The sequence below is a fragment of the Neoarius graeffei genome, chromosome 27 (genome assembly GCF_027579695.1).
Source record: "Neoarius graeffei isolate fNeoGra1 chromosome 27, fNeoGra1.pri, whole genome shotgun sequence".
Classification (NCBI taxonomy): domain Eukaryota; kingdom Metazoa; phylum Chordata; class Actinopteri; order Siluriformes; family Ariidae; genus Neoarius; species Neoarius graeffei.
This window is the reverse complement of record NC_083595.1, coordinates 40806214-40833031: the sequence shown is the minus strand read 5'-3', so window position 1 is coordinate 40833031 and position 26818 is coordinate 40806214. Positions and strand designations below refer to the sequence as shown.

At 42.3% G+C, this 26818-nt stretch overlaps 1 protein-coding gene across 2 annotated transcripts in view; it reads left to right on the top strand.

Moving 5' to 3' along the window:
- The first annotated feature begins 2548 nt into the window (after positions 1-2548).
- coro2ba (coronin, actin binding protein, 2Ba) overlaps positions 2549-26818 on the top strand; it is a 118347-nt gene continuing 94077 nt past the window's right edge. For both annotated transcript variants that reach the window (XM_060911965.1, XM_060911964.1), the window contains exon 1: positions 2549-2744. In XM_060911965.1, coding sequence (XP_060767948.1) covers positions 2730-2744 — 15 coding nt within the window. In that variant the 5' untranslated portion in view covers positions 2549-2729. The remainder of the gene's footprint in view (positions 2745-26818) is intronic.

The following is a 26818-nucleotide window of genomic DNA, read 5'->3' as shown; positions in this document are numbered from 1 at the left end:
AACTTTATTCATCACACACTTGTGAAATTCCTCTCTGCATTTAACCCATCACATGCGAGCAGTGAGCACACACACATACCCAGAGCAGTGGGTAGCCATACTAACAGCGCCCGGGGAGCAGTTGGGAGTTAGGTGCCTCGCTCAAGGGCACCTCAGCCCAAGGCCGTCCCATATTAACCTAACCGCATGTCTTTGGACTGTGGGGGAAACCGGAGCACCCGGAGGAAACCCACGCAGACAACATGCAAACTCCACACAGAAAGGCCCCCACCAGCTGCTGGTCGTGAACCCAGAACCTTCTTGCTGTGAGGCAACCATACTAACCACTTACACCATACATTTAAAGACATGATACCAGTAGATAAAGTGTGCTTTTTCATTTTCAATATGAAAGAGGATTGTCCAGACTGCCCAGTTAAGGATCCGTATAAACAGTTCATTCAGAATCTGCAATCAGACTGAAATCATGAAATTGATGAAAATATTTGCATGTATGCTACAGCCACTAATAAACTTTTAGCTCCTCCAAACCAACCCCACCTTCAGTATTGAAACTATTGCTGCATTTGAGTCAGCTCAGAAGTAGGAAGTTAGAACTTGGAATTACGTCATGAACTCTTCAGTGACACACACAAAAAAACCATGGATTCCTCATATTTTGTTATCATCAGTCTAACCAGTTAACTGTGATGAGTGATGGATATTTATCTCCTCGAAACAACTATTTGTGTCGTCCGTGTTAGAGATTTAACAAACTAATGTCTGTGTGTTGAATAATCCAAAGCAAATACTAGTAAAGTAAAGTAAAGTAAAGTAAAGAAGTGCTGCTTTGTTTATAGTTTATGCTGAGAAGCCATGTTGATCTGACATCACATGATGAACATGAGGCTGAGGAGACTGTCCCGTGTTTAGAAGAAAAAGCTTTTATTTGTCACATGTACGCTCAAGCACAGTGAAATTCCTCCTCTGCATTTAACACACAAGTGAGCAATAAGCACATACGCACATACCCAGAGCAGTGGGCAGCTATGCTACAGCACCCGGGGAGCAGTTGGGGGTTCGGTGCCTTGCTCAAGGGCACTTCAGCCATGATACAGAGGGAGGAGAAAGTGCTGTTCATTCACTCATCTCCCCTCACGTTTTTCCTACCGGTCTCAGGATTCAAACCAGCGACCCTCTGGGCCCAAGGCTGCTTCGATAACCTGAAGCCATGGCTGTTTCTGAGTTGAACAGGCCTTTAGTTTGAAGTCTGCAATTCTGAGTTACGAGTTTTATTTGGGGCGGCACGGTGGTGTAGTGGTTAGCGCTATCGCCTCACAGCAAGAAGGTCCGGGTTCGAGCCCCGTGGCCGGCGAGGGCCTTTCTGTGCAGAGTTTGCATGTTCTCCCCGTGTCCGCGTGGGTTTCCTCCGGGTGCTCCGGTTTCCCCCACAGTCCAAAGACATGCAGGTTAGGTTAACTGGTGACTCTAAATTGACCGTAGGTGTGAATGTGAGTGTGAATGGTTGTCTGTGTCTATGTGTCAGCCCTGTGATGACCTGGCGACTTGTCCAGGGTGTACCCCGCCTTTCACCCGTAGTCAGCTGGGATAGGCTCCAGCTTGCCTGTGACCCTGTAGAAGGATAAAACGGCTAGAGATAATGAGATGAGATGAGTTTTATTTGAATGCAGCATATTTCTGCCTCATGGAGGAAAACAGCTCTGTTCCACCTAAACCCAAGCTAATGCTGCATTCGACTAGAGGTCGTAACTCATAATTCCTGATGTCTGACCAGTAAAAAACAAAAAAAGTTTCCTGACCTCAGAATTCAGGATGGTCACCTTAACTCCTCCAAGTTCGTACGAGTTTAGCAAGTCATTCAAGTAATTCAACGTTGTAAAGACAAAGAAACTAAACAGAGCCTTTGCATGACAATGTTGAAGATATTCTTTAAATTATATTATTATTATAGGTGCTACATTACAATAATGGCATTGATCAGACGCTCTTATCCAGAGCAATGTACAACATACCCAGAGCAGCCTGGGGAGCAGTTGGGGGTTAGGTGCCATGCTCAAGGGCACTTCAGCTATTCTTGCTGGTCCAGGGAATCAACCCAGCGACCTTTTCCTTCCAAAGCTGCTTCTCTAACCATTAGGCTTCCCCTTTTGGCCTTGAGAGTAGGAAAACTGGGTATGTCTAGTCACTTTTGGTTAACATTAAACATACAGTAGATATAATTGACCTATTATTATTATTTGTGTGTGTGTGTGTGTGTGTGTGTGTGTGTGTGTGTGTGTGAGAGAGTGAGAGAGAGAGAGAGAGAGAGAGAGAGAGAGAGAGAGTCTGGGTTTATCTCTCAGCCATCGCCGACTCATCAGTAAGCTTTACTACAGAGCCTACTAATCAGGCGGTACTGTGCAGGGGTGAAGAGACAAGTCAGGAGAGAGAGAGAGAGAGAGAGAGCGCGGGTGAGAGAGTGAGAGACAGTGGGAGGAGGAGGAGGACAGGAGGAGGAGGATGTTTTTCAGTAGTAGGAAGCAGGAAGGCTGAACGTACTTCACTGCAGTGCCCTACAGAAGCAGCGGCACTGCTTCATCCTGCTCTCGCTGTCAGTCTGCTGCTGCTGTTCACTCGGCTGTAGAGTGCGCACACACACACACACACATACACACACACACACACACACACACACACACACACACTGGTCTTCCTGGGATAGACACCGGCTACTCTCACCCTCTCTCTGCATGACTGTCACAAAGGTAAGAGTGGTGCAGAGGGGCGGGGAGCATTTTCAGACTGTACTGCAGTGGGGTGATACTGTCAGTGCGCTAATCTCTCTGTCTGTCTGTGTGTGTGTGTGTGTGTGTGTGTGTGTGTGTGTGTGTGTGTGTGTGTTGGGATAGAAAGAGGCAGAGTGTAGAACTGTATTTTGTGCACCATTTGAGTTGTCATAGGTGGAGCTGCTGATACAGAGGTTGTGTGTCTGTGTATAGGAGCAGGTGTGTGTATTACTTGTGTGAATATCTTACCTGCAGTCTGGGGTAATGTTTGTACCATCAGTGTATAGTCGGATTGCCCATCTGTGATCTTAACACATGCTGATTATGACAGTAACACTTAATCCAATGTGTGTGTGTGTGTGTGTGTGTGTGTGTGTGCTCAAAATAAAGGAAAGGAATTGACAGGATGCGGGACACATCACTGTACATGTGGCACGTTCTGAGACCAGATGGAGAGTTTCCCTAGATCAAACTCAATTGTGCAGTAATGTGTGTGTGTAACTTATGTGATAAAGCTCACTTAATCCATGGATAAAATTAATCTAATAGTGCTGTGTGACCAGAACTAAAATAATCCTTATTAAAGTCACAGCAGTTTAGCCAATAAGATATTTTTATTGCAAGTAATGACTTTAACGTCTTAAATCAAAATAAAACCGTTGTTTCTGTCAGTTTATATTGTTAGTTCATATCCCTTCACATGTAGAGGTCCCATAATTAATTAATGTTAATCTTATAAATACAGAAGGCAAACATGATTAAAGTCCAAGTACACAGTTAAATCCATATTCCACTGTTCTCACAATATACGGTCAATATACAGTTAAACTCTAGGAGTTTGGGAGTTAATGTACGATATAACAAATATATAAAATATAAATTAGCTAGCTCATTAAACTATGCTCACCTGTATTACATGTACGTATGTTTAATTAATTAAGGCATAAATCATGATCATGATTAAAAGGTGATTAATTGTCTGGCTGGACTCATGTTTTCACCACTTCTCACTCTCTGATCCTTAACTTACACATCATAACACACACATCTCCATAAAACATCCTCATCATAACTTACGCATCATAACACACACATTATAACACACGCATCTCCATAAAACATCCTCATCATACCGTAACTTACGCATCATAACACACACATTATAACACACGCATCTCCATAAAATATCCTCATCATAACTTACGCATCATAACACACACATTATAACACACGCATCTCCATAAAACATCCTCATCATAACTTACACATCATAACACACACATTATAACACGCACATCTCTATAAAACATCCTCATCATAACTTACGCATCATAACACACACATTATAACACGCACATCTCCATAAAACATCCTCATCATAACTTACGCATCATAACACACACATTATAACACGCGCATCTCCATAAAACATCCTCATCATAACTTACGCATCATAACACACACATTATAACACACACATCTCCATAAAACATCCACATCATACCTTATGCATCATAGCACACACATCTGCACATAACATACACATCGTAACATGCACAGCTGCAAAAAACATACACATCATAACATACACATAATAACATATACATCTGCACATAACATACACATCACAATATAACATACTGTACACATCTGAACATAGCATATACATCATAACATACACATCTGCAAGAGACATCTACATCATTACATCCATATCATAACATACACATCTGCAAAAAACATCTACATCATAACATACACATAGTAACATACACATCTGCACATACACATCTGCATAAAACATCCACATCATAACATACACAGCTGCACATACACATCTGCAAAAAACATCCACATAATAACATACACATAATGACATACATATCTGCACATAACATACACATCTGCACATACACATCTGCATAAAACATCCACATCATAACATACACAGCTGCACATACACATCTGCAAAAAACATCCACACAATAACATACACATCTGCACATAACATACACATCTGCACATAGCATATACATCATAACATACACATCTGCAAAAAAACATCCACATCATAACATACACATCTGCAAAAAACATCCACAAGGTGCCCTTGAGCAAGGTACCGAACCCCTGACTGCTCCCCGGGCGCTCTAGTGTGGCTGCCCACTGCTCTGGGTGTGTGTGTGTATTCACTGCTTCAGATGGGTTAAATGCAGAGGATGAACTTCACTGTGCTTGAAGTGTGCATGTGACAAATAAAGGTTTCTTCTTTCATCTTCTTCTACACATCTGCATAAAACACCCACATTATAACATACACATCTGCACATTATATACACATCATAACGTACATATCTGCAAAAAAAAAACATACACATCATAATATACACATAATGACATACTGGTATATCTGCATAAAACATCCACATTATAACATACACATGTGCACATTAGATACACATCATAACGTACATATCTGCATAAAACATCCACATAATAACATCCACATCTGGACATAACATACACATCTGGACATAACATCCACATCATAACACACATCTGCACATAGCATACACATCATAACAAACATTTGCACATAGCATACACATCATAATATACATATCTGCATAAAACATTCACATAATAACATACACATCTGGGCATAACATGCACATCAGAACATACAAATCTGTACATACCATTCACATCATAAGATACACATCTGGACATAATATACATATCAGAACATGCACATCTGTACAAAATATACACGTTGTAACATACGCATCATGATATACACATCTACATATAACAAACATCATGACATACACATCTGCACATACCATACACATCTACTTGCATCTGTAATGAGTGGTACAATAAAGAATTAACTTTCCAGTTACCTTGTTTTATAACCAGGTAGGTGTGTGTGTGTGTGTGTGTGTGTGTGTGTGTGTGTGTGTGTGTGTGTGTGTGTGTGTGTGTGTGTGTGTACTCTTCTGCAGTGGATGTAGGGGACAGTATAATTGTGGGTGGTGCCACTAAATGAATGGGCACTGAGAAACACTATGACCTTGAAAAGTGTGTGTGTGTGTGTGTGTGTGTGTGTGTGTGTGTTGCTGGTTGCTGACAGGGTGGAAACGCAGTGGGAGGCAGACTGAGATTGCATAGTAATGAGCAATAACTGGCTTACTGTCTATCTGCAGACAGACAGACACACACACACACACACACACACACACACACACACACACACGTGCCAGAGTGCATTTCTATCCTGGTATATCCCAGTGCTTTTCTTGCTTGCTGTGGCAGACACACACAATAAATGATCCTTGGAAAATTTCTACCATTATTATTTCTGTTTATTGTTGTTAACAACTGTTCTATTTCCTGTGATGTTTTGCCAAAACTGTAACCATATACGGTCATGCTAATAAGGCTCATTAACTTGATTTGTATTGTACTGAATCGAATTGAATTGAACTGAACAGACAGGATATCCACTCTGACTCTGGGGCAGAAACAGTGTGTGGTCCAGATGGCTGTATGTGGCACAGGCTCCATCTCTCAGCCTCTCAGTATACAGTTTATAACTCTCCAGCTTCCTATCGCAGACAGCAAGGCTTGGGCCTACAGCCTCTTTAGCAGTTAAGTTAAAGGGACACTCCGGCCAAAATATAAAATTTAACCATCACTGTTACAGCTGTTGTAAACATGCCTATTTGTGTCTTACAGTGATGATGCAGTGTTCCCTGTAGTGAGATTTCCTTGTTTGAATAGGGAAGAAACCGCCTCCTGATTATGTATCTTGGAGTCAGATGAAAAATTTGAAAACCTATAATGGTTCTGGTGTATATTTGAGTGGAAGAGGTATGGACAGAGATGGGGAAATGAGGGCCAGTACTCACTAGATAGTGGTGGCTCAATGGTTAAGGCACTGTGTTACTGATCTGAAGGTCATGGGGTCAAGCCACAGCACTGATGAGCTGCCACTGTTGGGCCCTTGAGCAAGGCCCTTAACCCTGTCTGCTCCAAGAGCACTGTACCCTCTTGTTGTACATCGCTCTGGATGAGAGTGTCTGCTAAATGCCTGTATTATAATGCAAACAAGTGTTGCCAGGCAAAACAAACCTCCAGAATTTAATCAGGTAATCTACGGACCATTGCCCACCTACCCTGAAAAATTTAAGTCAATCGGTGCAACTGTCTAGACGCTAGATTGTTAACAGACAGACACACAAACAAACCGCACTGATTACAATATCTTGCCCCGCTTACTCCATCGCGGGTGAGGTAATAATGGTATGTTCAGCAAAATGAGATATCTAGCTGGCTCCTGCTAATAAGCAATTACTTTGCTTTGTAGGTAAATTATTGCGATGCAGCGAATGAATTCCTTAAGCAACATAGTTACTGTTACACAATGATATCTAACCATACATGCTCAAGCCAGAATATACAGAAGATGAACTGCACCAGTGAGAAAAGCAAAAGGAGGGAAGCAGAGAGTAACTGTATGTCTTTTAAAATGACAGCCAAATCATTGAAATTAACAACAACAACAATGCAAGTAGCTACCATACTGTTAGCTAGCAATGTTACATGACCTTTTTGTTAACAAACTTACTAGCCATCTTACTAGTTACATGAGTGAAGACAAGCATTAGCTAGCAGAGATTAGCCAGTTCTTCTACCTCACTTTGGCTTCTTTTGTTCTGGGCATGGAGCGTCTCTGCTCTCTTTTTTCTAATAGAATCACCATTTTCTTTTGCATCTTTTTCACGGGAAGACCCAGTGGGTCTGCTTTCAAATCTCTTTCATAGTCCACCAGTTTGAATCACCTCCTGCATGGCCGTGCAATGACTGGACATATGTACAAATCCCATAGAATCTCAGAGTATTTATACTAGAGAGAAATGAACAAAAGCTGCTTGATGCTTCCAACGTTGTTGTTTTGGAACATTACATTTTGTTTTATGATCACAACATCAGGGGCATTGTTTCACTGAAAACTGAAATATTGCCATACATTTGTTTGTAAGCTGAACAAATTTAGATAGCTAAATGTCCATTATTGAGGTATTTCACCTGACGTCACAGGGTCACGTGACGCCCCGGTGTCCGCCATTTTGGACGGCAAGCTAGCTAATGTCAACAACAGTAGCTGGTATGTTACTGTAGCAATGTTTATGTTCAGTCATTTGGATGACTGTTAAAACCTTTCAGTCTCAAGTTTTTCCTTTACTGGATTTACTAGTTTACTGAGATAGTGCGTGCTGGCAGGCCGGCTAGCGTGTGCTAGCTCCCGGCCGGCAGGCCGGCTAGCGCGCGTTAGCTCCCAGCCGGCAGGCTGGCTAGCGCGCGCTAGCTCCCGGCCGGCAGGCTGGCTAGCATGCGCTAGCTCCCGGCTTGCCCGAGCGCGCTAGCTCAGTAAACTAGTAAATCCAGTAAAGGAAAAACTTGAGACTGAAAGGTTTTAACAGTCATCCAAATGACTGAACGTAAACATTGCTACAGTAACATACCAGCTATGATGTTGTTGACATTAGCTAGTGCTAACAGCTAGTTGCTAATACACTGCTACAACTACACTGACCCTAATAATACAGTTCTTGGTCATTGCCTGGTAACAGCAAATTTATAACGGGCCATGTCTCAACAGACTAAGAAGTTATTTCACTGACATTTAATAACATTTTGTTTATCCTGAGGACCGAAAGTAAATGAAAATGTGAACAAACCTTAGCTGTAATAAGATGGCGACCACCGGCTCCAGAGACGACCCGCTGATGTAGGCATGTTACCCAGCCTGACACAAAATATTTGTAGGTATCCAAACTCGTATACGCTTTCAGATCAATACCTGTGTATGGCGATGGGTTTTTAATGACATAGGTATACAGATCATGTGGGCTGAAGTCAGGTAAAAACGAGGGCTTCGTGTACTTCCATACGTCAGTGAACAATCCTGGTGGAAGCAGGTAAACGTCGTTCTCTAAGCCTGCTAACCTCAATTTTTGCAAATACCTCTCCCTCTGCTCGCCCTGTAAATGCCCTACGTCGCTGGATAGTGAAGGTGTTTTCTGCATCTCGCTCCTTTTTCTTTTATGTTTTTCGTTTTTTGCCTTCCTCGCATTCAAACTGATTCGAGCCGTGACGTCCAAAATGGCAGCATCACATGACTTGGTCACGTGAGTGAAATACCTCAATAGGCAACTCTTCAGTATGAACATACATACAGTAGGTTTATTGAAGGAATTGATGCTAGGCAGTTAGTTAACTAGCAAGCTAAGACTGTTAAATTCTTAGTTCAAAGTCCTTCCCATGCCACAAGGCGCATTGGGCAGCGCTGATCTCCGTTTCTATAGCTCTCAACCTCTCGCCTATTACATAGCTAGAGTTACAGTGGAGGGCTAGTCCTCTGGCAACCACGAGAGTTTGACTCCCTACTCACATCTGTATTGCGGCGTGCCTTGCCAGATGGCAGTAGGTACCATTTTTATGATGGTCTTTAGTATGACCTGACCATGAACAGAACTCACAATCTCCCGGTCGAGAGGAGAATATGTTAACTACTAGGCCAACTTGCGGTTCAATTCTTAGTTAGCATGCCAGTTTTACTGATAGTTAGCTACTTATCTGAGATAAAATTGGCGCTACAAAGACAGAGCAGAATTATCCCTAGAAATTGCTCGTTAAAACAGCCATCTTTTGTTGGCTCAGAAAGGTGTCTGCTTCAATAGTATGCACAATGTGATATTTTAGAAAACAAAATTCTTGAAATTGTACAACCCCGATTCCAAAAAAGTTGGGACAAAGTACAAATTATAAATAAAAACGGAATGCAATGATGTGGAAGTTTCAAAATTCCATATTTTATTCAGAACAGAACATAGATGACATATCAAATGTTTAAACTGAGAAAATGTATCATTTAAAGAGAAAAATTAGGTGATTTTAAATTTCATGACAACAACACATCTCAAAAAAGTTGGGACAAGGCCATGTTTCCCACTGTGAGACATCCCCTTTTCTCTTTACAACAGTCTGTAAACGTCTGGGGACTGAGGAGACAAGTTGCTCAAGTTTAGGGAGAGGAATGTTAACCCATTCTTGTCTAATGTAGGATTCTAGTTGCTCAACTGTCTTAGGTCTTTTTTGTCGTATCTTCCGTTTTATGATGCGCCAAATGTTTTCTATGGGTGAAAGATCTTGACTGCAGGCTGGCCAGTTCAGTACCCGGACCCTTCTTCTACGCAGCCATGATGCTGTAATTGATGCAGTATGTGGTTTGGCATTGTCATGTTGGAAAATGCAAGGTCTTCCCTGAAAGAGACGTCGTCTGGATGGGAGCATATGTTGCTCTAGAACCTGGATATACCTTTCAGCATTGACGGTGTCTTTCCAGATGTGTAAGCTGCCCATGCCACACGTACTAATGCAACCCCATACCATCAGAGATGCAGGCTTCTGAACTGAGCGCCGATAACAACTCGGGTCGTCCTTCTCCTCTTTAGTCCGAATGACATGGCGTCCCTGATTTCCATAAAGAACTTCAAATTTTGATTCGTCTGACCACAGAACAGTTTTCCACTTTGCCACAGTCCATTTTAAATGAGCCTTGGCCCAGAGAAGACGTCTGCGCTCCTGGATCGTGTTTAGATACGGCTTCTTCTTTGAACTATAGAGTTTTAGCTGGCAACGGCGGATGGCACGGTGAATTGTGTTCACAGATAATGTTCTCTGGAAATATTCCTGAGCCCATTTTGTGATTTCCAATACAGAAGCATGCCTGTATGTGATGCAGTGCCGTCTAAGGGCCCGAAGATCACGGGCACCCAGTATGGTTTTCCGGCCTTGACCCTTACGCACAGAGATTCTTCCAGATTCTCTGAATCTTTTGATGATATTATGCACTGTAGATGATGATATGTTCAAACTCTTTGCAATTTTACACTGTCGAACTCCTTTCTGATATTGCTCCACTATTTGTCGGCGCAGAATTAGGGGGATTGGTGATCCTCTTCCCAGCTTTACTTCTGAGAGCCGCTGCCACTCCAAGATGCTCTTTTTATACCCAGTCATATTAATGACCTATTGCCAATTGACCTAATGAGTTGCAATTTGGTCCTCCAGCTGTTCCTTTTTTGTACCTTTAACTTTTCCAGCCTCTTATTGCCCCTGTCCCAACTTTTTTGAGATGTGTTGCTGTCATGAAATTTCAAATGAGCCAATATTTGGCATGAAATTTCAGAATGTCTCACTTTCGACATTTGATATGCCGTCTATGTTCTGTTGTGAATACAATATCAGTTTTTGAGATTTGTAAATTATTGCATTCCGTTTTTATTTACAATTTGTACTTTGTCCCAACTTTTTTGGAATCGGGGTTGTATGATACTCTTATGAAAATGAAAGAGAGAGAGAGAGAGAGATGTTTAAAGAGTACTTGTTTACCTTTGACACAAGGTCAACTTTTCCCCTTATGCTCCTATTAATAGATTGGGTCAATAAAATAAAATGGAAACACACACAATCATGACATGCAACTACAACTAGTCATGACATCATCATCATCATCCAAGCCATGTGACACATACATGAATGAGTGAAATAGGATGTGTTTTGTGTGCATGTTTATTGCACTGGATGTTGAGTTAAGCTTTGTTAAACTGATTCACACAATTCTACGGAAATAGAGAGGCTCTATGATCAAGGGTTATGCTTCAATCTGACCTCAATCTATCACATCTGTGCAGATGTGTATACGTGGTTACGATGAACAAGAATTGTGATGTACGGTAAAGTAATAAGAACAAAAAAATATATAAATAGAGTTAAATATGGCAGGTGTTGGGCCAGTAAACATTTCTGAGATACATAGATTTTTGTAGAAAGCTTTGATGAGTCAGTGGTATCTCTATAACTCTTAATCTGTATAACTCCTAGGGGTGTAAGAGTCTCCAAGTTAAGATCAATTGGGAGAAAGAATGCTCAGAGTGTTGCTCATGTGACCATTTAACTTATCTTGGTACTGCGATGTTTGTGGGAACCTCAACCTGAACGATTTGTTTTGATGAATTGATTTAAAAGGCAATGCTTGAAATGAATCAAGTCATAAATCTATTATTATCAATTATAACTTGATTGTTATTGAAAAAGGATAGATAAGTGGTGTGTAAAAAAAGTAATCATTTTAAAACTAATGTTACATAGGGGGCGGCACGGTGGTGTAGTGGTTAGAGCAAGCAAGAAGGTCCTGGGTTCAAGCCCCGGGGCCGGCAAGGGCCTTTCTGTGCGGAGTTTGCATGTTCTCCCCGTGTCCGCGTGGGTTTCCTCCGGGTGCTCCGGTTTCCCCCACAGTCCAAAGACATGCAGGTTAGGTTAACTGGTGACTCTAAATTGACCGTAGGTGTGAATGTGAGTGTGAATGGTTGTCTGTGTCTATGTGTCAGCCCTGGCGACTTGTCCAGGGTGTACCCCGCCTTTCGCCCGTAGTCAGCTGGGATAGGCTCCAGCTTGCCTGCGACCCTGTAGAAGGATAAAGCGGCTAGAGATAATGAGATGAGAATGAGATGTTACATAGGCTAATAAAGTGATTTGCCTTGAAGGAAATAGTCCTTCTCCAAGTCATCATTGTAACTTATTGGTGGTAGGCTTCCTCATATTCTGAACAAAGTGTTGACAATGCATTTATTGGAGGCTACTAAATCAAATAGTATTACATCAAAGAAGATTCAGTGATATCGTCAAATATTGAATCGTTACCTTATGAATCAAAATCGTATCATGTCATAGCTAATTCAGTGGTATCAAATATTAAATTGTTGCTTTATGAATTGAAATAGGATTGTGTCATAGCAGATACAGTACTATCATCAAATATAGCAAACCACAAATCTTTCAGGAAAGTGAAAATACTTTTTACTTTATTATACAGTATTTGAACTTTGGATAAAACTCCATTAAAAGATTTTTGGTACAAAGTTATCATTAAAGAGTAATGACCAGAGTTCTGGATGTTGTTAAACTTGATTAACAACTTGATTAAGGAGTTTGGAGGCAGATGCTAGAAAAGGCAGTTTTTGAAAAAGCATACACAAACGAAACAAACTACTGTAAATCAAAACAAGAATCATATGCAAGAGCTTGGAAACCATGGCATGAAACCCACAAAAATGCAAAATGGGCTTGCTTTGGGAAGCAGCTTCATTGGCCATGGGCTTGAGGTTGACTTTGGAGGCTGTCTTGTCAGCCTCTAGCATGAGTGTGGCTTGGGAGGCTGCCTAGTAGGCGTTGGGCATGGGCTTGGCTGGACAAGCCACTTTGTTGGACTAAAGCTTGAGCATAGCATTGGAAGCTGTCTCTTCTGCCTCTGGCTTGATCTTGACTGAAGAGACTGCCCCATGGCCGCTGGCAAGGGCTTTAGCCGAAGACTTTCATTTCCCCTTTATCTCCGGTTCTCCTGTCAGTGCAGCAGCCCATGTTAGTCCAGCTGGTTTTGGCTATACCCTTGATGACCCCTCCCCAAAAAAAAAAAAAAAAAAAGATTTTTAAAGGAGGATAAGGCCTGGGCAGTAGGAACACTTGTCTCAGGAGGATGGAGAACTCAGATCTGTTTACCAGGCTTGTGTGTCATAGGGCAGCTAGGTTTCAGCCCATCGACACCCTCTGCCTGTAAGCATAAACTTCACCCACTAACTCTCAACAGGCTTAGGGTCCAGCAGGCTTTTAGAAATAAAATTCACACTGCAGCATGAATCTGTCCAGGGAGAATTCATTGCCCTCATAGGGAGTTGGAATACAAATCTGCATTACTTGGGGACATTCCATAAAATCAAAAGCTGGCAATGTGAGAGGCAGAGAGCTCAGCTGACCAGACCCCTGTTCAGCGGCACAAGAGCTCCTTTGCGTTGTGCATGCTGAGTAGCTATGTCAATCTTAGGCAAATTCTTTACCACCATCAACTCCTGGTAAAATTTCAGGAAACCTGCTGCATCCATGTTTTGGTTAAGCTTTGTGTCAGATAAGGGGTTTGGAGGCAGATGGTTTATTAAAGCATTCAGAAATGAAACAGATTAAAGCAAAGCAAGAATCATAAGCAAGAGCTAGGAAACTGTGGCATGAAACACACTAAAATAGTACACAAGATAACAAGCTAAACATGACAAAAGCTTGACAAAGAAATACACAGCCAGAACCTGACTAGTGATACCATTTAGGGAAACACAAGACAGGTCAGGGTAATCAGTGAGGCAGGTCATGTGACCTGTGGGGCTGCTGGAATACATCGTATTCAGTCGTTTGACTTTTGCTTGCGAGTTTACTTCCGGTGAATGAAGTGGTGGTCAGGCAAACCGACTTGGCTGCCGTTATGCAAAGAGCTAGTGAACCCGTCTCTGACTACTTTTGCAGTTTAGAGGCCAATGCACAGTCAAGATACCTTCAGAAAATTGCTCTTTGCAATGGGATAGATCCTTACATGTTAGCAAAGAGGAATATTTCCTACAAGTTGAAAAATTATCCATCTGTTGAGTTCCCCGACATGTCAAACTACCTGGTGCTGCAGACATTGTAATCTACACGGACAAACAAATGAAAACCTGGAAGGGCATAGAGGCGTACAACTTTTTATATGGGGCTGGGTTAAAGATCTGGGGATCAAGACACTACAAACAAGATACCGTAAATCCCAGATCATTTTCCCCAGGTAAGTAGGAATTTTGGGGCTTTTTGTGCATGTCTTTGCAATGGTTGCTAGGATGATACAAGACTTAGCATCAGGTGTAAACAAACCACAGCTGCTTGAGTCTCAATCCTCCCTGCACTTCTCTTCCAAGTAAATCATTCACAAAGAGCCACAGAAACACCAAAACATCACAAAATAACAGAAAAAGGCAAGAGACGAAATAAATCAGAGGAATTTACAAACCTTTCACGAAGTGGTCACTGCAAACTTGAGTGTTCTTTGACTCCACTCCCTTCAGTCGCATCGAAAGTTTCAAGAGCCATCATTCTTGTCATCTTTTGGTAAAATCCTTTGCTCTTTCACCCTCTTTTATCACTTCATGGGGATCCCGGTAGAAATTTTTCAGTTTTGCGGTTTGTTTGATTCGAACAGCCCAAAACAACGCAAGCGTAGGGCATTTTAACGACTAGCAAGGCACCGCAGTGATATTAATGCTTTGTGAACAATGAGCTGAGCTGACCACCACTTCATGTCTTGCATATCTAATGTGGCGGATGTGATGTAACGTGCAGCCCAGCAATATTGGAGTCAGCCATTTTGTGGACAAAACCAGCGCTGACATGACAAAAGTGTAGAGTTAATACTTTTAAACATGCACTGGGAGAATCTCATCTCATCTCATTATCTCTAGCCGCTTTATCCTTCTACAGGGTCGCAGGCAAGCTGGAGCCTATCCCAGCTGACTACGGGCGAAAGGCGGGGTACACCCTGGACAAGTCGCCAGGTCATCACAGGGCTGACACATAGACACAGACAACCATTCACACTCACATTCACACCTACGGTCAATTTAGAGTCACCAGTTAACCTAACCTGCATGTCTTTGGACTGTGGGGGAAACCGGAGCACCCGGAGGAAACCCATGCGGACACGGGGAGAACATGCAAACTCCACACAGAAAGGCCCTCGCCGGCCACGGGGCTCGAACCTGGACCTTCTTGCTGTGAGGCGACAGCGCTAACCACTACACCACCGTGCCGCCCCACTGGGAGAATTTGTTTTATATTTTCATTATAAGTGAGTTTTGAAGAAGCAGATTTTCCAGATTTTCATTCTTTTCTCAGTACAAGGTTTAAACTTTATCTGTGGTAATCACACATACAGTACAGATGCAGTAGATAGGGATTAAGTTGAGAAACACTGGAGTATTCCTTTAACTGAGATCCTACTCTTATTGAGTTACTCTCTGTCTAAGAAAAACATGAGCTAGAGTGGATCAGAACTTCATTCTCATCAGGGTCTTGATGTGTGTGTGTGTGTGTGTGTGTACGCACTGACTCCTGATCTTGCCTCCAGCTTTCAGCTGCTCCCATCTAAACATCTTTGATGTTTAGTCAGGCAAGAGGTTAAAACTGTTTCTCCATAGCCAGGGAGATAATATCAGCTTTGTTTTATTGTGCCGGAGGCTGAATACCTCCTCCTGGTACAACACAACACGCAGAATAACACACAGATTGACAACACACTAAAATCATTTGCATCAGAACTGTAGACATTCAGGCTTCAGCGTTTGGTCTGATCCTAATCATACGTACATGTGCTGCTAACAACCACTGCCCACAAGTTACCTCAGATTATACTCACTCGATTCAGTTTAGAAAGAAAGAAAGAGAGAAAGACAGAAAACATAGTGAGAGCATGTAAGAAAAATCTCCACTATTTAACTGAGGTTGTTTTTGTTTGCCAGTGCTTTGCAAAAGTCAAAATCGCCAGCATTTAAAAAAAAAATCCAGTTATTGAAATGTCAGTCAAAGAGCTTAACTGTTATTCCTTGTCAAACTGTAACTCCTGAAAAATTGAATATTTTTGTGTACGCTCAGCTTCGAAAGGTTAAACCTCAAACGTTGATTAAAATCATATGAAAAGTACTTTGAGACTTTGGTCTCAAAATGAAAAGTACTTTATAAATAAAACTTATAATTATTATTTCCGGGGGCGGCACGGTGGTGTAGTGGTTAGCGCTGTCGCCTCACAGCAAGAAGGTCCGGGTTCGAGCCCCGTGGCCGGCGAAGGCCTTTCTGTGCGGAGTTTGCATGTTCTCCCCGTGTCCGCGTGGGTTTCCTCCGGGTGCTCCGGTTTCCCCCACAGTCCAAAGACATGCAGGTTAGGTTAACTGGTGACTCTAAATTGACTGTAGGTGTGAATATGAGTGTGAATGGTTGTCTGTGTCTATGTGTCAGCCCTGTGATGACCTGGCGACTTGTCCAGGGTGTACCCCGCCTTTCGCCCGTAGTCAGCTGGGATAGGCTCCAGCTTGCCTGTGACCCTGTAGAAGGATAAAGCGGCTAGAGATAATGAGATGAGATTAAATTATTATTTCCGGGTGGCACGGTGGTGTAGTGGTTAGCGCTGTCGCCTCACAGCAAGAAGGTCCGGGTTCGAGCCCCGTGGCCGGCGAAGGCCTTTCTGTGTGGAGTTTGCATGTTCTCCCCGTGTCCGCGTGGGTTTCCTCCGGGTGCTCCGGTTTCCCCCACAGTCCAAAGACATGCAGGTTAGGTTAACTGGTGACTCTAAATTGACCGTAGGTGTGAATGTGAGTGTGAATGGTTGTCTGTGTCTATGTGTCAGCCCTGTGATGACCTGGCGACTTGTCCAGGGTGTACCCCGCCTTTCGCCCGTAGTCAGCTGGGATAGGCTCCAGCTTGCCTGTGACCCTGTAGAAGGATAAAGCGGCTAGAGATAATGAGATGAGATTAAATTATTATTTCCGGGTGGCACGGTGGTGTAGTGGTTAGCGCTGTCGCCTCACAGCAAGAAGGTCCGGGTTCGAGCCCCGTGGCTGGCGAGGGCCTTTCTGTGCGGAGTTTGCATGTTCTCCCCGTGTCCGCGTGGGTTTCCTCCGGGTGCTCCGGTTTCCCCCACAGTCCAAAGACATGCAGGTTAGGTTAACTGGTGACTCTAAATTGACCGTAGGTGTGAATGTGAGTGTGAATGGTTGTCTGTGTCTATGTGTCAGCCCTGTGATGACCTGGTGACTTGTCCAGGGTGTACCCCGCCTTTCACCCGTAGTCAGCTGGGATAGGCTCCAGCTTGCCTGCAACCCTGTAGAACAGGATAAAGTGGCTAGAGATAATGAGATGAGATGAGATTATTATTTCCATTACAGACGATGGCTTTCCAAATTGTTCCTGAACCCATGCAGTGATTTCCACTACAGAATTGGTGTCTGTTTTTAACAGGGTTGCACCGAATCCAAGATTCGGTTTCGAATTCGGCCGAATCTTGGCCTTTTTAAAGGGGTTCGGTTTCGGCCGAACCCTAGAGCGCCGACCAAACCGAATCCTACGTGCGGCGCACGTGCATGCGATTACGTCGTCAATGTTTAGAAGATAGCCTCTATTGTGCTTGCAGTCGAAATCGAAAATGGAAGCAGTGAGCTGAAAGAGTGTTGTGTGGCAGTACTTTCAAGTGAAAGAGGGAGATTCAAGTCGCGCAACATGCACACTTTGCAGTACAGAGTTGTCTCGTGGTGGGAAAGATGCTAAACAGTACACAACATCTCCGCTGTTAAAACATCTTCGCTCAAAGCATCAGATGGAGTACGAGTTGTGCATGGCCGAATCTAACGTCAGTGAGGCTTCAGGTACCGCAACCACACAGTCACAGATAAAAAGTGGTACTCAGACCACCATTACCAACGCTAGCTATAGAACTAGGTTGTTAATAAAATAGCCTACGTGGAGACATGTTCGAGTTTTTTGTGCTATACTTTGTTTAATGTATCTAATTAAGCCTACAGTTGTAAGTGCTTGAAATTGAAGTGAAATAGCCTATAATTTATGTTCCATGAGTGTAAGCATTAAACATGAGCAAGATCCCCAGTAAGTTTTTTTTTTTCTGAGGAAAACAGATTCAGCATTAAATATCACCTTTTTGTTTGAAAATTAAGTAGGCTTACATGTATGCAAGAGTTAAAATGTAAATGTGCTATGTTTTGCTGCATTCTATCTGCAGAGATTCTTTTTTTTTTTACTTTTTTTTTTTGTTCAACAAAAAGCACTTTAGCAATGTCTCACTGTTACTGACAGGCCTTATTCTTTTAGCAATAATGTCACTTTTTGCTATTTTTCATTGTTCTTTATAATGGACAGTATACTAAAGCCTGTACACTGAATGACTTTAAGCTGAAAATTTCAGTGGTGTCCTCTAAGTGTGATTATTCAAATACAAAATAGTGGCAGAAGTTATTGCCTATGTTTTTACAGTTTAAAATAAAATAATAAAATATTCCTTCTGGATAAAGTATCTCTATCTTACTATTAAGAAAAGGAAATGTGCAATGTTTTTCACTTCATTATAATGTACTAGCTAATGTTCGGAGTAGGATTCGGTATTCGGTTTCGGATTCGGCTGAATCTTAAGCAGTGGATTCGGTATTCGGCAGAACCTTAAAAATCAGGATTCGGTAGATCCCTAGTTTTTAATGCAGTGTTGCCTGAGGGCCTGAAGATCACAGGCATCCAGTGTTGGTTTGCATCCTTGTCTCTTGCATACAGAGATTTCTCCAGATTCTCTGAATCTTTTAATGATATTATGTACCATAGATGATGTGATCCCCAAATTCCCTGCAATTTTTCATTGAGGAACATTATTCTTAAATTGTTGCACTGTTTGCCCACACAGTCTTTCACAGAGCAGTGAACCCCTCGCCATCTTTACTTCTGAGAGACTCCGCCTCTCTGAGATGCTCTTTTTATACCCAATCATCTGACTGACCTGTTGCCAATTAGCCTAATTAGGGTTGTTGTTTTTTTTAAAACATTACACAACTTTTCCAGTCTTTTGTTGCCCCATCCCAACATTTTTGAAAGATGTTGCAGGCACTAAATTTAAAATTAGCATATTTAAAAAAAAAAAAAACATTTCCCAGTTTCAAGATTTGATATGTTGTCTTTGTACTATTTTCAATGAAATATAGGGTTTCCATGATTTGCAAGTCATGGCATTCTGTTTTTATTTATGCTTTACACAGTGTCCCAACATTTTTGGAGTTGTATAGGAATCGGAGTAGTAATAGTATTGGCAGTAGTAGTAGTAGTAAAAGTGAAAACAGTGATAGTGATGGTGTGGTCTTTCCTTTGGAATGGAGATTGAAATGAGATAAAGAAAACACTGCAGCTTTATTCGTACTAAAAAGAAGACATTCAGTTTCCGTGAGCTCACAGCTTTGTGTGCTTGTGTGTGTGTGTGTGTGTGTGTGTGTGTGTGTGTGTACCGGTATAAGAAAGGGAGCAAGAGCATTTCCTACGTTGTATTCCAATCTACATGGATGTTTCTGAGGGATGGAACATAAAAAAGGAAAGGAGAGTGTGTCATTTATAAATATCCTCCTAATACGGATCAGAGAATCAGAATGTGAGGCTTTTATACCTAACCTCCTGTACAGGCTCTACAGGCATTTATTAAAGATATTGAGAGAAGTTATGACATTGAGGACAGTTCTAAAGAGATGAGAGACTGAGAGAGGAGAGGATGTGCTTCCTGTTGGTAAGGCTTGTGCTGGTGAATGAATACAGTGAGCTGTGAAACAATCAGCCTGTGTGTGTGTGTGTGTGTGTGTGTGTGTGTGTGTGTGTGTGTGTGTGTGTGTGTGTGTAGTAACACAAGGGTCAGCATACTGTATATCACGCTAATAGTGATACTTGTGTACACTTAACAAAAATTACATTTCTGCAATTGTAAGTCAATTTCACAGAACCACAACACATACAGTATTTAATATCCACATGTATGATTAAAAATCTTATTCATTGGTAAATTAAAATAAAAGTCAAAAGGAGCTGGATAGAATGCTTTACGTATCCAATAAAACTACCAATATGAGTAATGTGTCACAGCAGAGACCACCAAACAATTAAAAAAAAGAAAAAATCACTCAAGAACGTATGAAATAGTGACACACTCACAGCAGGGCCTCATTACCATATATTTTAGTGCAGTAGGACAACGTTAATAAAAACATAGCCTCAAGCAAAAATAAGTTGAGAGACTATAACACATAACTTACAGTGGTGCTTGAAAGTTTGTGAACCCTTTTGAATTTTCTACATTTCTGCATACAGTAAATATGACCTAAAACATCATCAGATTTTTACACAAGTCCTAAAAGTAGATAAAGAGAACCTAATTAAACAAATGAGACAAAAATATTATACTTGGTCATTTATTTATTGAGGAAAATGATCCAATATTACATATCTGTGAGTGGCAAAAGTATGTGAACCTCTAGGATTAGCAGTTAATTTGAAGGTGAAATTAGAGTCAGGTGTTTTCAATCAATGGGATGACAATCAGGTGTGAGTGGGCACCCTGTTTTATTTAAAGAACAGGGATCTATCAAAGTCTGATCTTCATAACACGTGTTTGTGGAAGTGTATCATGGCACGAACAAAGGAGATTTCTGAGGACCTCAGAAAAAGTGTTGTTGATGCTCATCAGGCTGGAAAAGGTTACAAAACCATCTCTAAAGAGTTTGGACTCCACCAATCCAAGTCAGACAGATTGTGTACAAATGGAGAAAATTCAAGACCATTGTTACCCTCCCCAGGAGTGGTCGACCAATAAAGATCACTCCAAGAGCAAGGCGTGTAATAGTCAGCGAGGTCACAAAGGACCCCAGGGTAACTTCTAAGTAACTGAAGGCCTCTCTCACATTGGCTAATGTTAATGTTCATGAGTCCACCATCAGGAGAACACTAAACAACAATGGTGTGCATGGCAGGGTTGCAAGAAGAAAGCCACTGCTCTCCAAAAAGAGCATTGCTGCTCGTCTGCAGTTTACTAAAGATCATGTGGACAAGCCAGAAGTCTATTGGAAAAATGTTTTGTGGACGGATGAGACCAAAATAGAACTTTTTGGTTTAAATGAGAAGTGTTATGTTTGGAGAAAGGAAAACACTGCATTCTAGCATAAGAACCTTATCCCATCTGTGAAACATGGTGGTGGTAGTATCATGGTTTGGGCCTGTTTTGCTGCATCTGGGCCAGGACGGCTTGCCATCATTGATAGAACAATGAATTCTGAATTATACCAGCGAATTCTAAAGGAAAATGTCAGGACATCTGTCCATGAACTGAATCTCAAGAGAAGGTGGGTAATGCAGCAAGACAACGACCCTAAGCACACAAGTCGTTCTACCAAAGAATGGTTAAAGAAGAATAAAGTTAATGTTTTGGAATGGCCAAGTCAAAGTCCTGACCTTTTAATCCAATGGAAATGTTGTGGAAGGACCTGAAGCGAGCAGTTCATGTGAGGAAACCCACCAATATCCCAGAGATGAAGCTGTTCTGTATGGAGGAATGGGCTAAAATTCCTCCAAGCCGGTGTGCAGGACTGATCAACAGTTCCTGGAAATGTTTAGTTGCAGTTATTGCTGCACAAGGGGGTCACACCAGATACTGAAAGCAAAGGTTCACATACTTTTGCCACTCACAGATATGTAATATTGGATCATTTTCCTCAGTAAATAAATGACCAAGTATAATATTTTTGTCTCATTTGTTTAACTGGGTTCTCTTCATTTACTTTTAGGACTTGAGTGAAAATCTGATGATGTTTTAGGTCATATTTATGCAGAAATATAGAAAATTATAAAGGGCTCACAAACTTTCAAGCACCACTGTATGCTATAGTCTATTATCTATTGAATTTTTAGAGTAACCCTATAATAGGACGTTGAAATTTCACAACAGAAAGTCAACCAAAATACAGTCTAGCAGCTTGTTTTGACCAGTTTTACAACCCTGATTCCAAAAAAGTTGGGACAAAGTACAAATTGTAAATAAAAACGGAATGCAATAATTTACAAATCTCAAAAACTGATATTGTATTCACAATAGAACATAGACAACTTATCAAATGTTGAAAGTGAGACATTTTGAAATTTCATGCCAAATATTGGCTCATTTGAAATTTCATGACAGCAACACATCTCAAAAAAGTTGGGACAGGGGCAATAAGAGGCTGGAAAAGTTAAAGGTACAAAAAAGGAACAGCTGGAGGACCAAATTGCACCTCATCTCATCTCATTATCTCTAGCCACTTTATCCTGTTCTCCAGGGTCGCAGGCAAGCTGGAGCCTATCCCAGCTGACTACGGGCGAAAGGCGGGGTACACCCTGGACAAGTCGCCAGGTCATCACAGGGCTGACACATAGACACAGACAACCATTCACACTCACATTCACACCTACGGTCAATTTAGAGTCACCAGTTAACCTAACCTGCATGTCTTTGGACTGTGGGGGAAACCGGAGCACCCGGAGGAAACCCACGTGGACACGGGGAGAACATGCAAACTCCGCACAGAAAGGCCCTCACAGGCCACGGGGCTCAAACCCGGACCTTCTTGCTGTGAGGCGACAGCACTAACCACTACACCACCGTGCCACCCCAAATTGCAACTCATTAGGTCAATTGGCAATAGGTCATTAACATTACTGGGTATAAAAAGAGCATCTTGGAGTGGCAGCGGCTCTCAGAAGTAAAGCTGGGAAGAGGATCACCAATCCCCCTAATTCTGCGCTGACAAATAGTGGAGCAATATCAGAAAGGAGTTCGACAGTGTAAAATTGCAAACAGTTTGAACATATTATCATCTACAGTGCATAATATCATCAAAAGATTCAGAGAATCTGGAAGAATCTCTGTGCGTAAGGGTCAAGGCCGGAAAACCATACTGGGTGCCCGTGATCTTTGGGCCCTTAGACGGCACTGCATCACATACAGGCATGCTTCTGTATTGGAAATCACAAAATGGGCTCAGGAATATTTCCAGAGAACATTATCTGTGAACGCAATTCACCGTGCCATCCGCCGTTGCCAGCTAAAACTCTATAGTTCAAAGAAGAAGCCGTATCTAAACATGATCCAGAAGCGCAGACGTCTTCTCTGGGCCAAGGCTCATTTAAAATGGACTGTGGCAAAGTGGAAAACTGTTCTGTGGTCAGACGAATCAAAATTTGAAGTTCTTTATGGAAATCAGGGACGCCGTGTCATTCGGACTAAAGAAGAGAAGGACGACCCAAGTTGTTATCAGCGCTCAGTTCAGAAGCCTGCATCTCTGATGGTATGGGGTTGCATTAGTGCGTGTGGCATGGGCAGCTTACACATCTGGAAAGACACCATCAATGCTGAAAGGTATATCCAGATTCTAGAGCAACATATGCTCCCATCCAGACGATGTCTCTTTCAGGGAAGACCTTGTGTTTTCCAACATGACAATGCCAAACCACATACTGCATCAGTTACAGTATCATGGCTGCATAGAAGAAGGGTCCGGGTACTAAACTGGCCAGCCTGCAGTCCAGATCTTTCACCCATAGAAAACATTTAGCGCATCATAAAACGGAAGATACGACAAAAAAGACCTAAGACAGTTGAGCAACTAGAATCCTACATTAGACAAGAATGGGTTAACATTCCTATCCCTAAACTTGAGCAACTTGTCTCCTCAGTCCCCAGACGTTTACAGACTGTTGTAAAGAGAAAAGGGGATGTCTCACAGTGGTAAACATGGCCTTGTCCCAACTTTTTTGAGATGTGTTGTCATGAAATTTAAAATCACCTAATTTTTTCTCTTTAAATGATGCATTTCCTCAGTTTAAACATTTGATATGTCTTCTAGGGCGGCACGGTGGTGTAGTGGTTAGCGCTGTCGCCTCACAGCAAGAAGGTCCTGGGTTCGAGCCCCGGGGCCGGCGAGGGCCTTTCTGTGTGGAGTTTGCATGTTCTCCCCGTGTCCGCGTGGGTTTCCTCCGGGTGCTCCGGTTTCCCCCACAGTCCAAAGACATGCAGGTTAGGTTAACTGGTGACTCTAAATTGACCGTAGGTGTGAATGTGAGTGTGAATGGTTGTCTGTGTCTATGTGTCAGCCCTGTGATGACCTGGCGACTTGTCCAGGGTGTACCCCGCCTTTCGCCCGTAGTCAGCTGGGATAGGCTCCAGCTTGCCTGCGACCCTGTAGAAGGATAAAGCGGCTAGAGATAATGAGATGAGATGATATGTCTTCTATGTTCTATTCTGAATAAAATATGGAATTTTGAAACATCGTTGCATTCCTTTTTTATTTACAATTTGTACTTTGTCCCAACTTTTTTGGAATCAGGGTTGTCGATGTTTGATCAGGTTTCAGCAAAAATTCCAGCCAAACTACATCTTAATCCACATAAAAGACTTGAAACCAGCCCAAGAAAAAAATCAGCTGTTGGAGAATTCTCTTTTTTTTCTTTCTTTCTTTTGATGACTAAAAGAGGGCTGTCTGTCTCTCTGCCTGTTCACGTATGCAAATCGACATGGCTGGATACACATACTTCTTACTTTGCACATGGACTGGTGACACCCCAGACGGCCCCAAGACAACATTTTGGATTTTCCAAAACATGGGATGAGTGCTAATCCTACACACTTTTAATTTCCCATAGGCTACATGCTCACGCTAACACACTGCGTGCAGCCTCGGCTTACAGGGTGCTACATGTAAATTGCTACATGGTATTAAGATACATCATCCAGTTGAAAGCAGTCTATTATGTTACCTCCTTAATTGTTTATAAATGTGCTAATATGGCAGCAGAAAGTTGATGATAAATCCATCATATAAACTCCCCTCCCTGCACATAAAGCTTCAGTTACTATTAGGTAAACTGTCTCTGTGAATCAATTGTTTACACTCAGATGTGCAAACGTAATAGTAATGGCTAATGTTACATTTGACCCCTAACTCCTCGGGTAGACTGCCCAATTCCAAGCAGCTGTATGACCAAACCAACTGTATGACCAACACAGCCCCCGTGAAGAGCACCATTCTGAGATAATCAGGTTCATGGGCAATAACTACTAGTAATAACTATTTGAAAGCGAAGGAAGGCAAGCGAATCAACACAACACTGGTTTCTAGCTGACAAATTGAGTTGTGTATGAAGACTATAAATATTAACATTTGTTGAACAATGTATATGCTGCCATTAACTGGTCCTGATTAAACACTATCGTGCATATTAATAACAGGGTTCAAACAATTGATTTACTTTGTAACGTATGATGCCATCATTGGGATCCATCCATTATCTATAGCACTTACCCATCAGGGTCATGGGGGGAAACTGAAGCCAATCCCAGCTGATTTCAGATGAGAGGTGGATTACACCCTGGGTAGGTCACCAATCTATCACAGAGACAGATAACCATTCATACTCACGTACTGTGGGAGGAAACCAGAGCACATGCAAACTCCACACAGAAAGGCCCCAGTCGACTACCAGGTTTGAACCCAGAACCTTCTTGCGCTGAGACAACAGTGCTAATCACTGCACCACCATGCTACTGCTGATTTAGTCAGATTAAAATTTTTTTGTGTATCATCGAATTAACTGAAGGACTTGACTTCTGCATACTGTAATATAATAGTGTTAATAATAATAATAATTTTTATTGCTTATATAGCAGATTTTACATGCATACAGTACATGATCAAATGTGCTTAAAATATTGTACATAAATAAATTAAAAGAATACAAATATAAATTAAATATTTTCCTAAAGGGGCGGCACGGTGGTGTAGTGGTTAGCACTGTCGCCTCACAGCAAGAAGGTCCGGGTTTGAGCCCCGTGGCTGGCGAGGGCCTTTCTGTGCGAAGTTTGCATGTTCTCCCCGTGTCCGCGTGGGTTTCCTCCGGGTGCTCCAGTTTCCCCCACAGTCCAAAGACATGCAGGTTAGGTTAACTGGTGACTCTAAATTGACCGTAGATGTGAATGTGAGTGTGAATGGTTGTCTGTGTCTATGTGTCAGCCCTGTGATGACCTGGCGACTTGTCCAGGGTGTACCCCGCCTTTCGCCCGTAGTCAGCTGGGATAGGCTCCAGCTTTCCTGCGACCCTGTAGAACAGGATAAAGCGGCTACAGATAATGAGATGAAATGAGATTTTCCTAAAGGGGCGGCACGGTGGTGTAGTGGTTAGCACTGTCACCTCACAGCAAGAAGGTCCTGTGTTCGAGCCCAGTGGCTGGCAAAGGCCTTTCTGTGTGGAGTTTGCATGTTCTCCCCGTGTCCGCGTGGGTTTCCTCCGGGTGCTCCGGTTTCCCCCACAGTCCAAAGACATGCAGGTTAGGTTAACTGGTGACTCTAAATTGACCGTAGGTGTGAATGTGAGTATGAATGGTTGTTTGTCTCTATGTGTCAGCCCTGCGATAACCTGGCGGCTTGTCCAGGGTGTACCCCGCCTCTCACCCGTAGTCAGCTGGGATAGGCTCCAGCTTACCTGTGACCCTGTAGAACAGGATAAAGCGGCTACAGATAATGGAT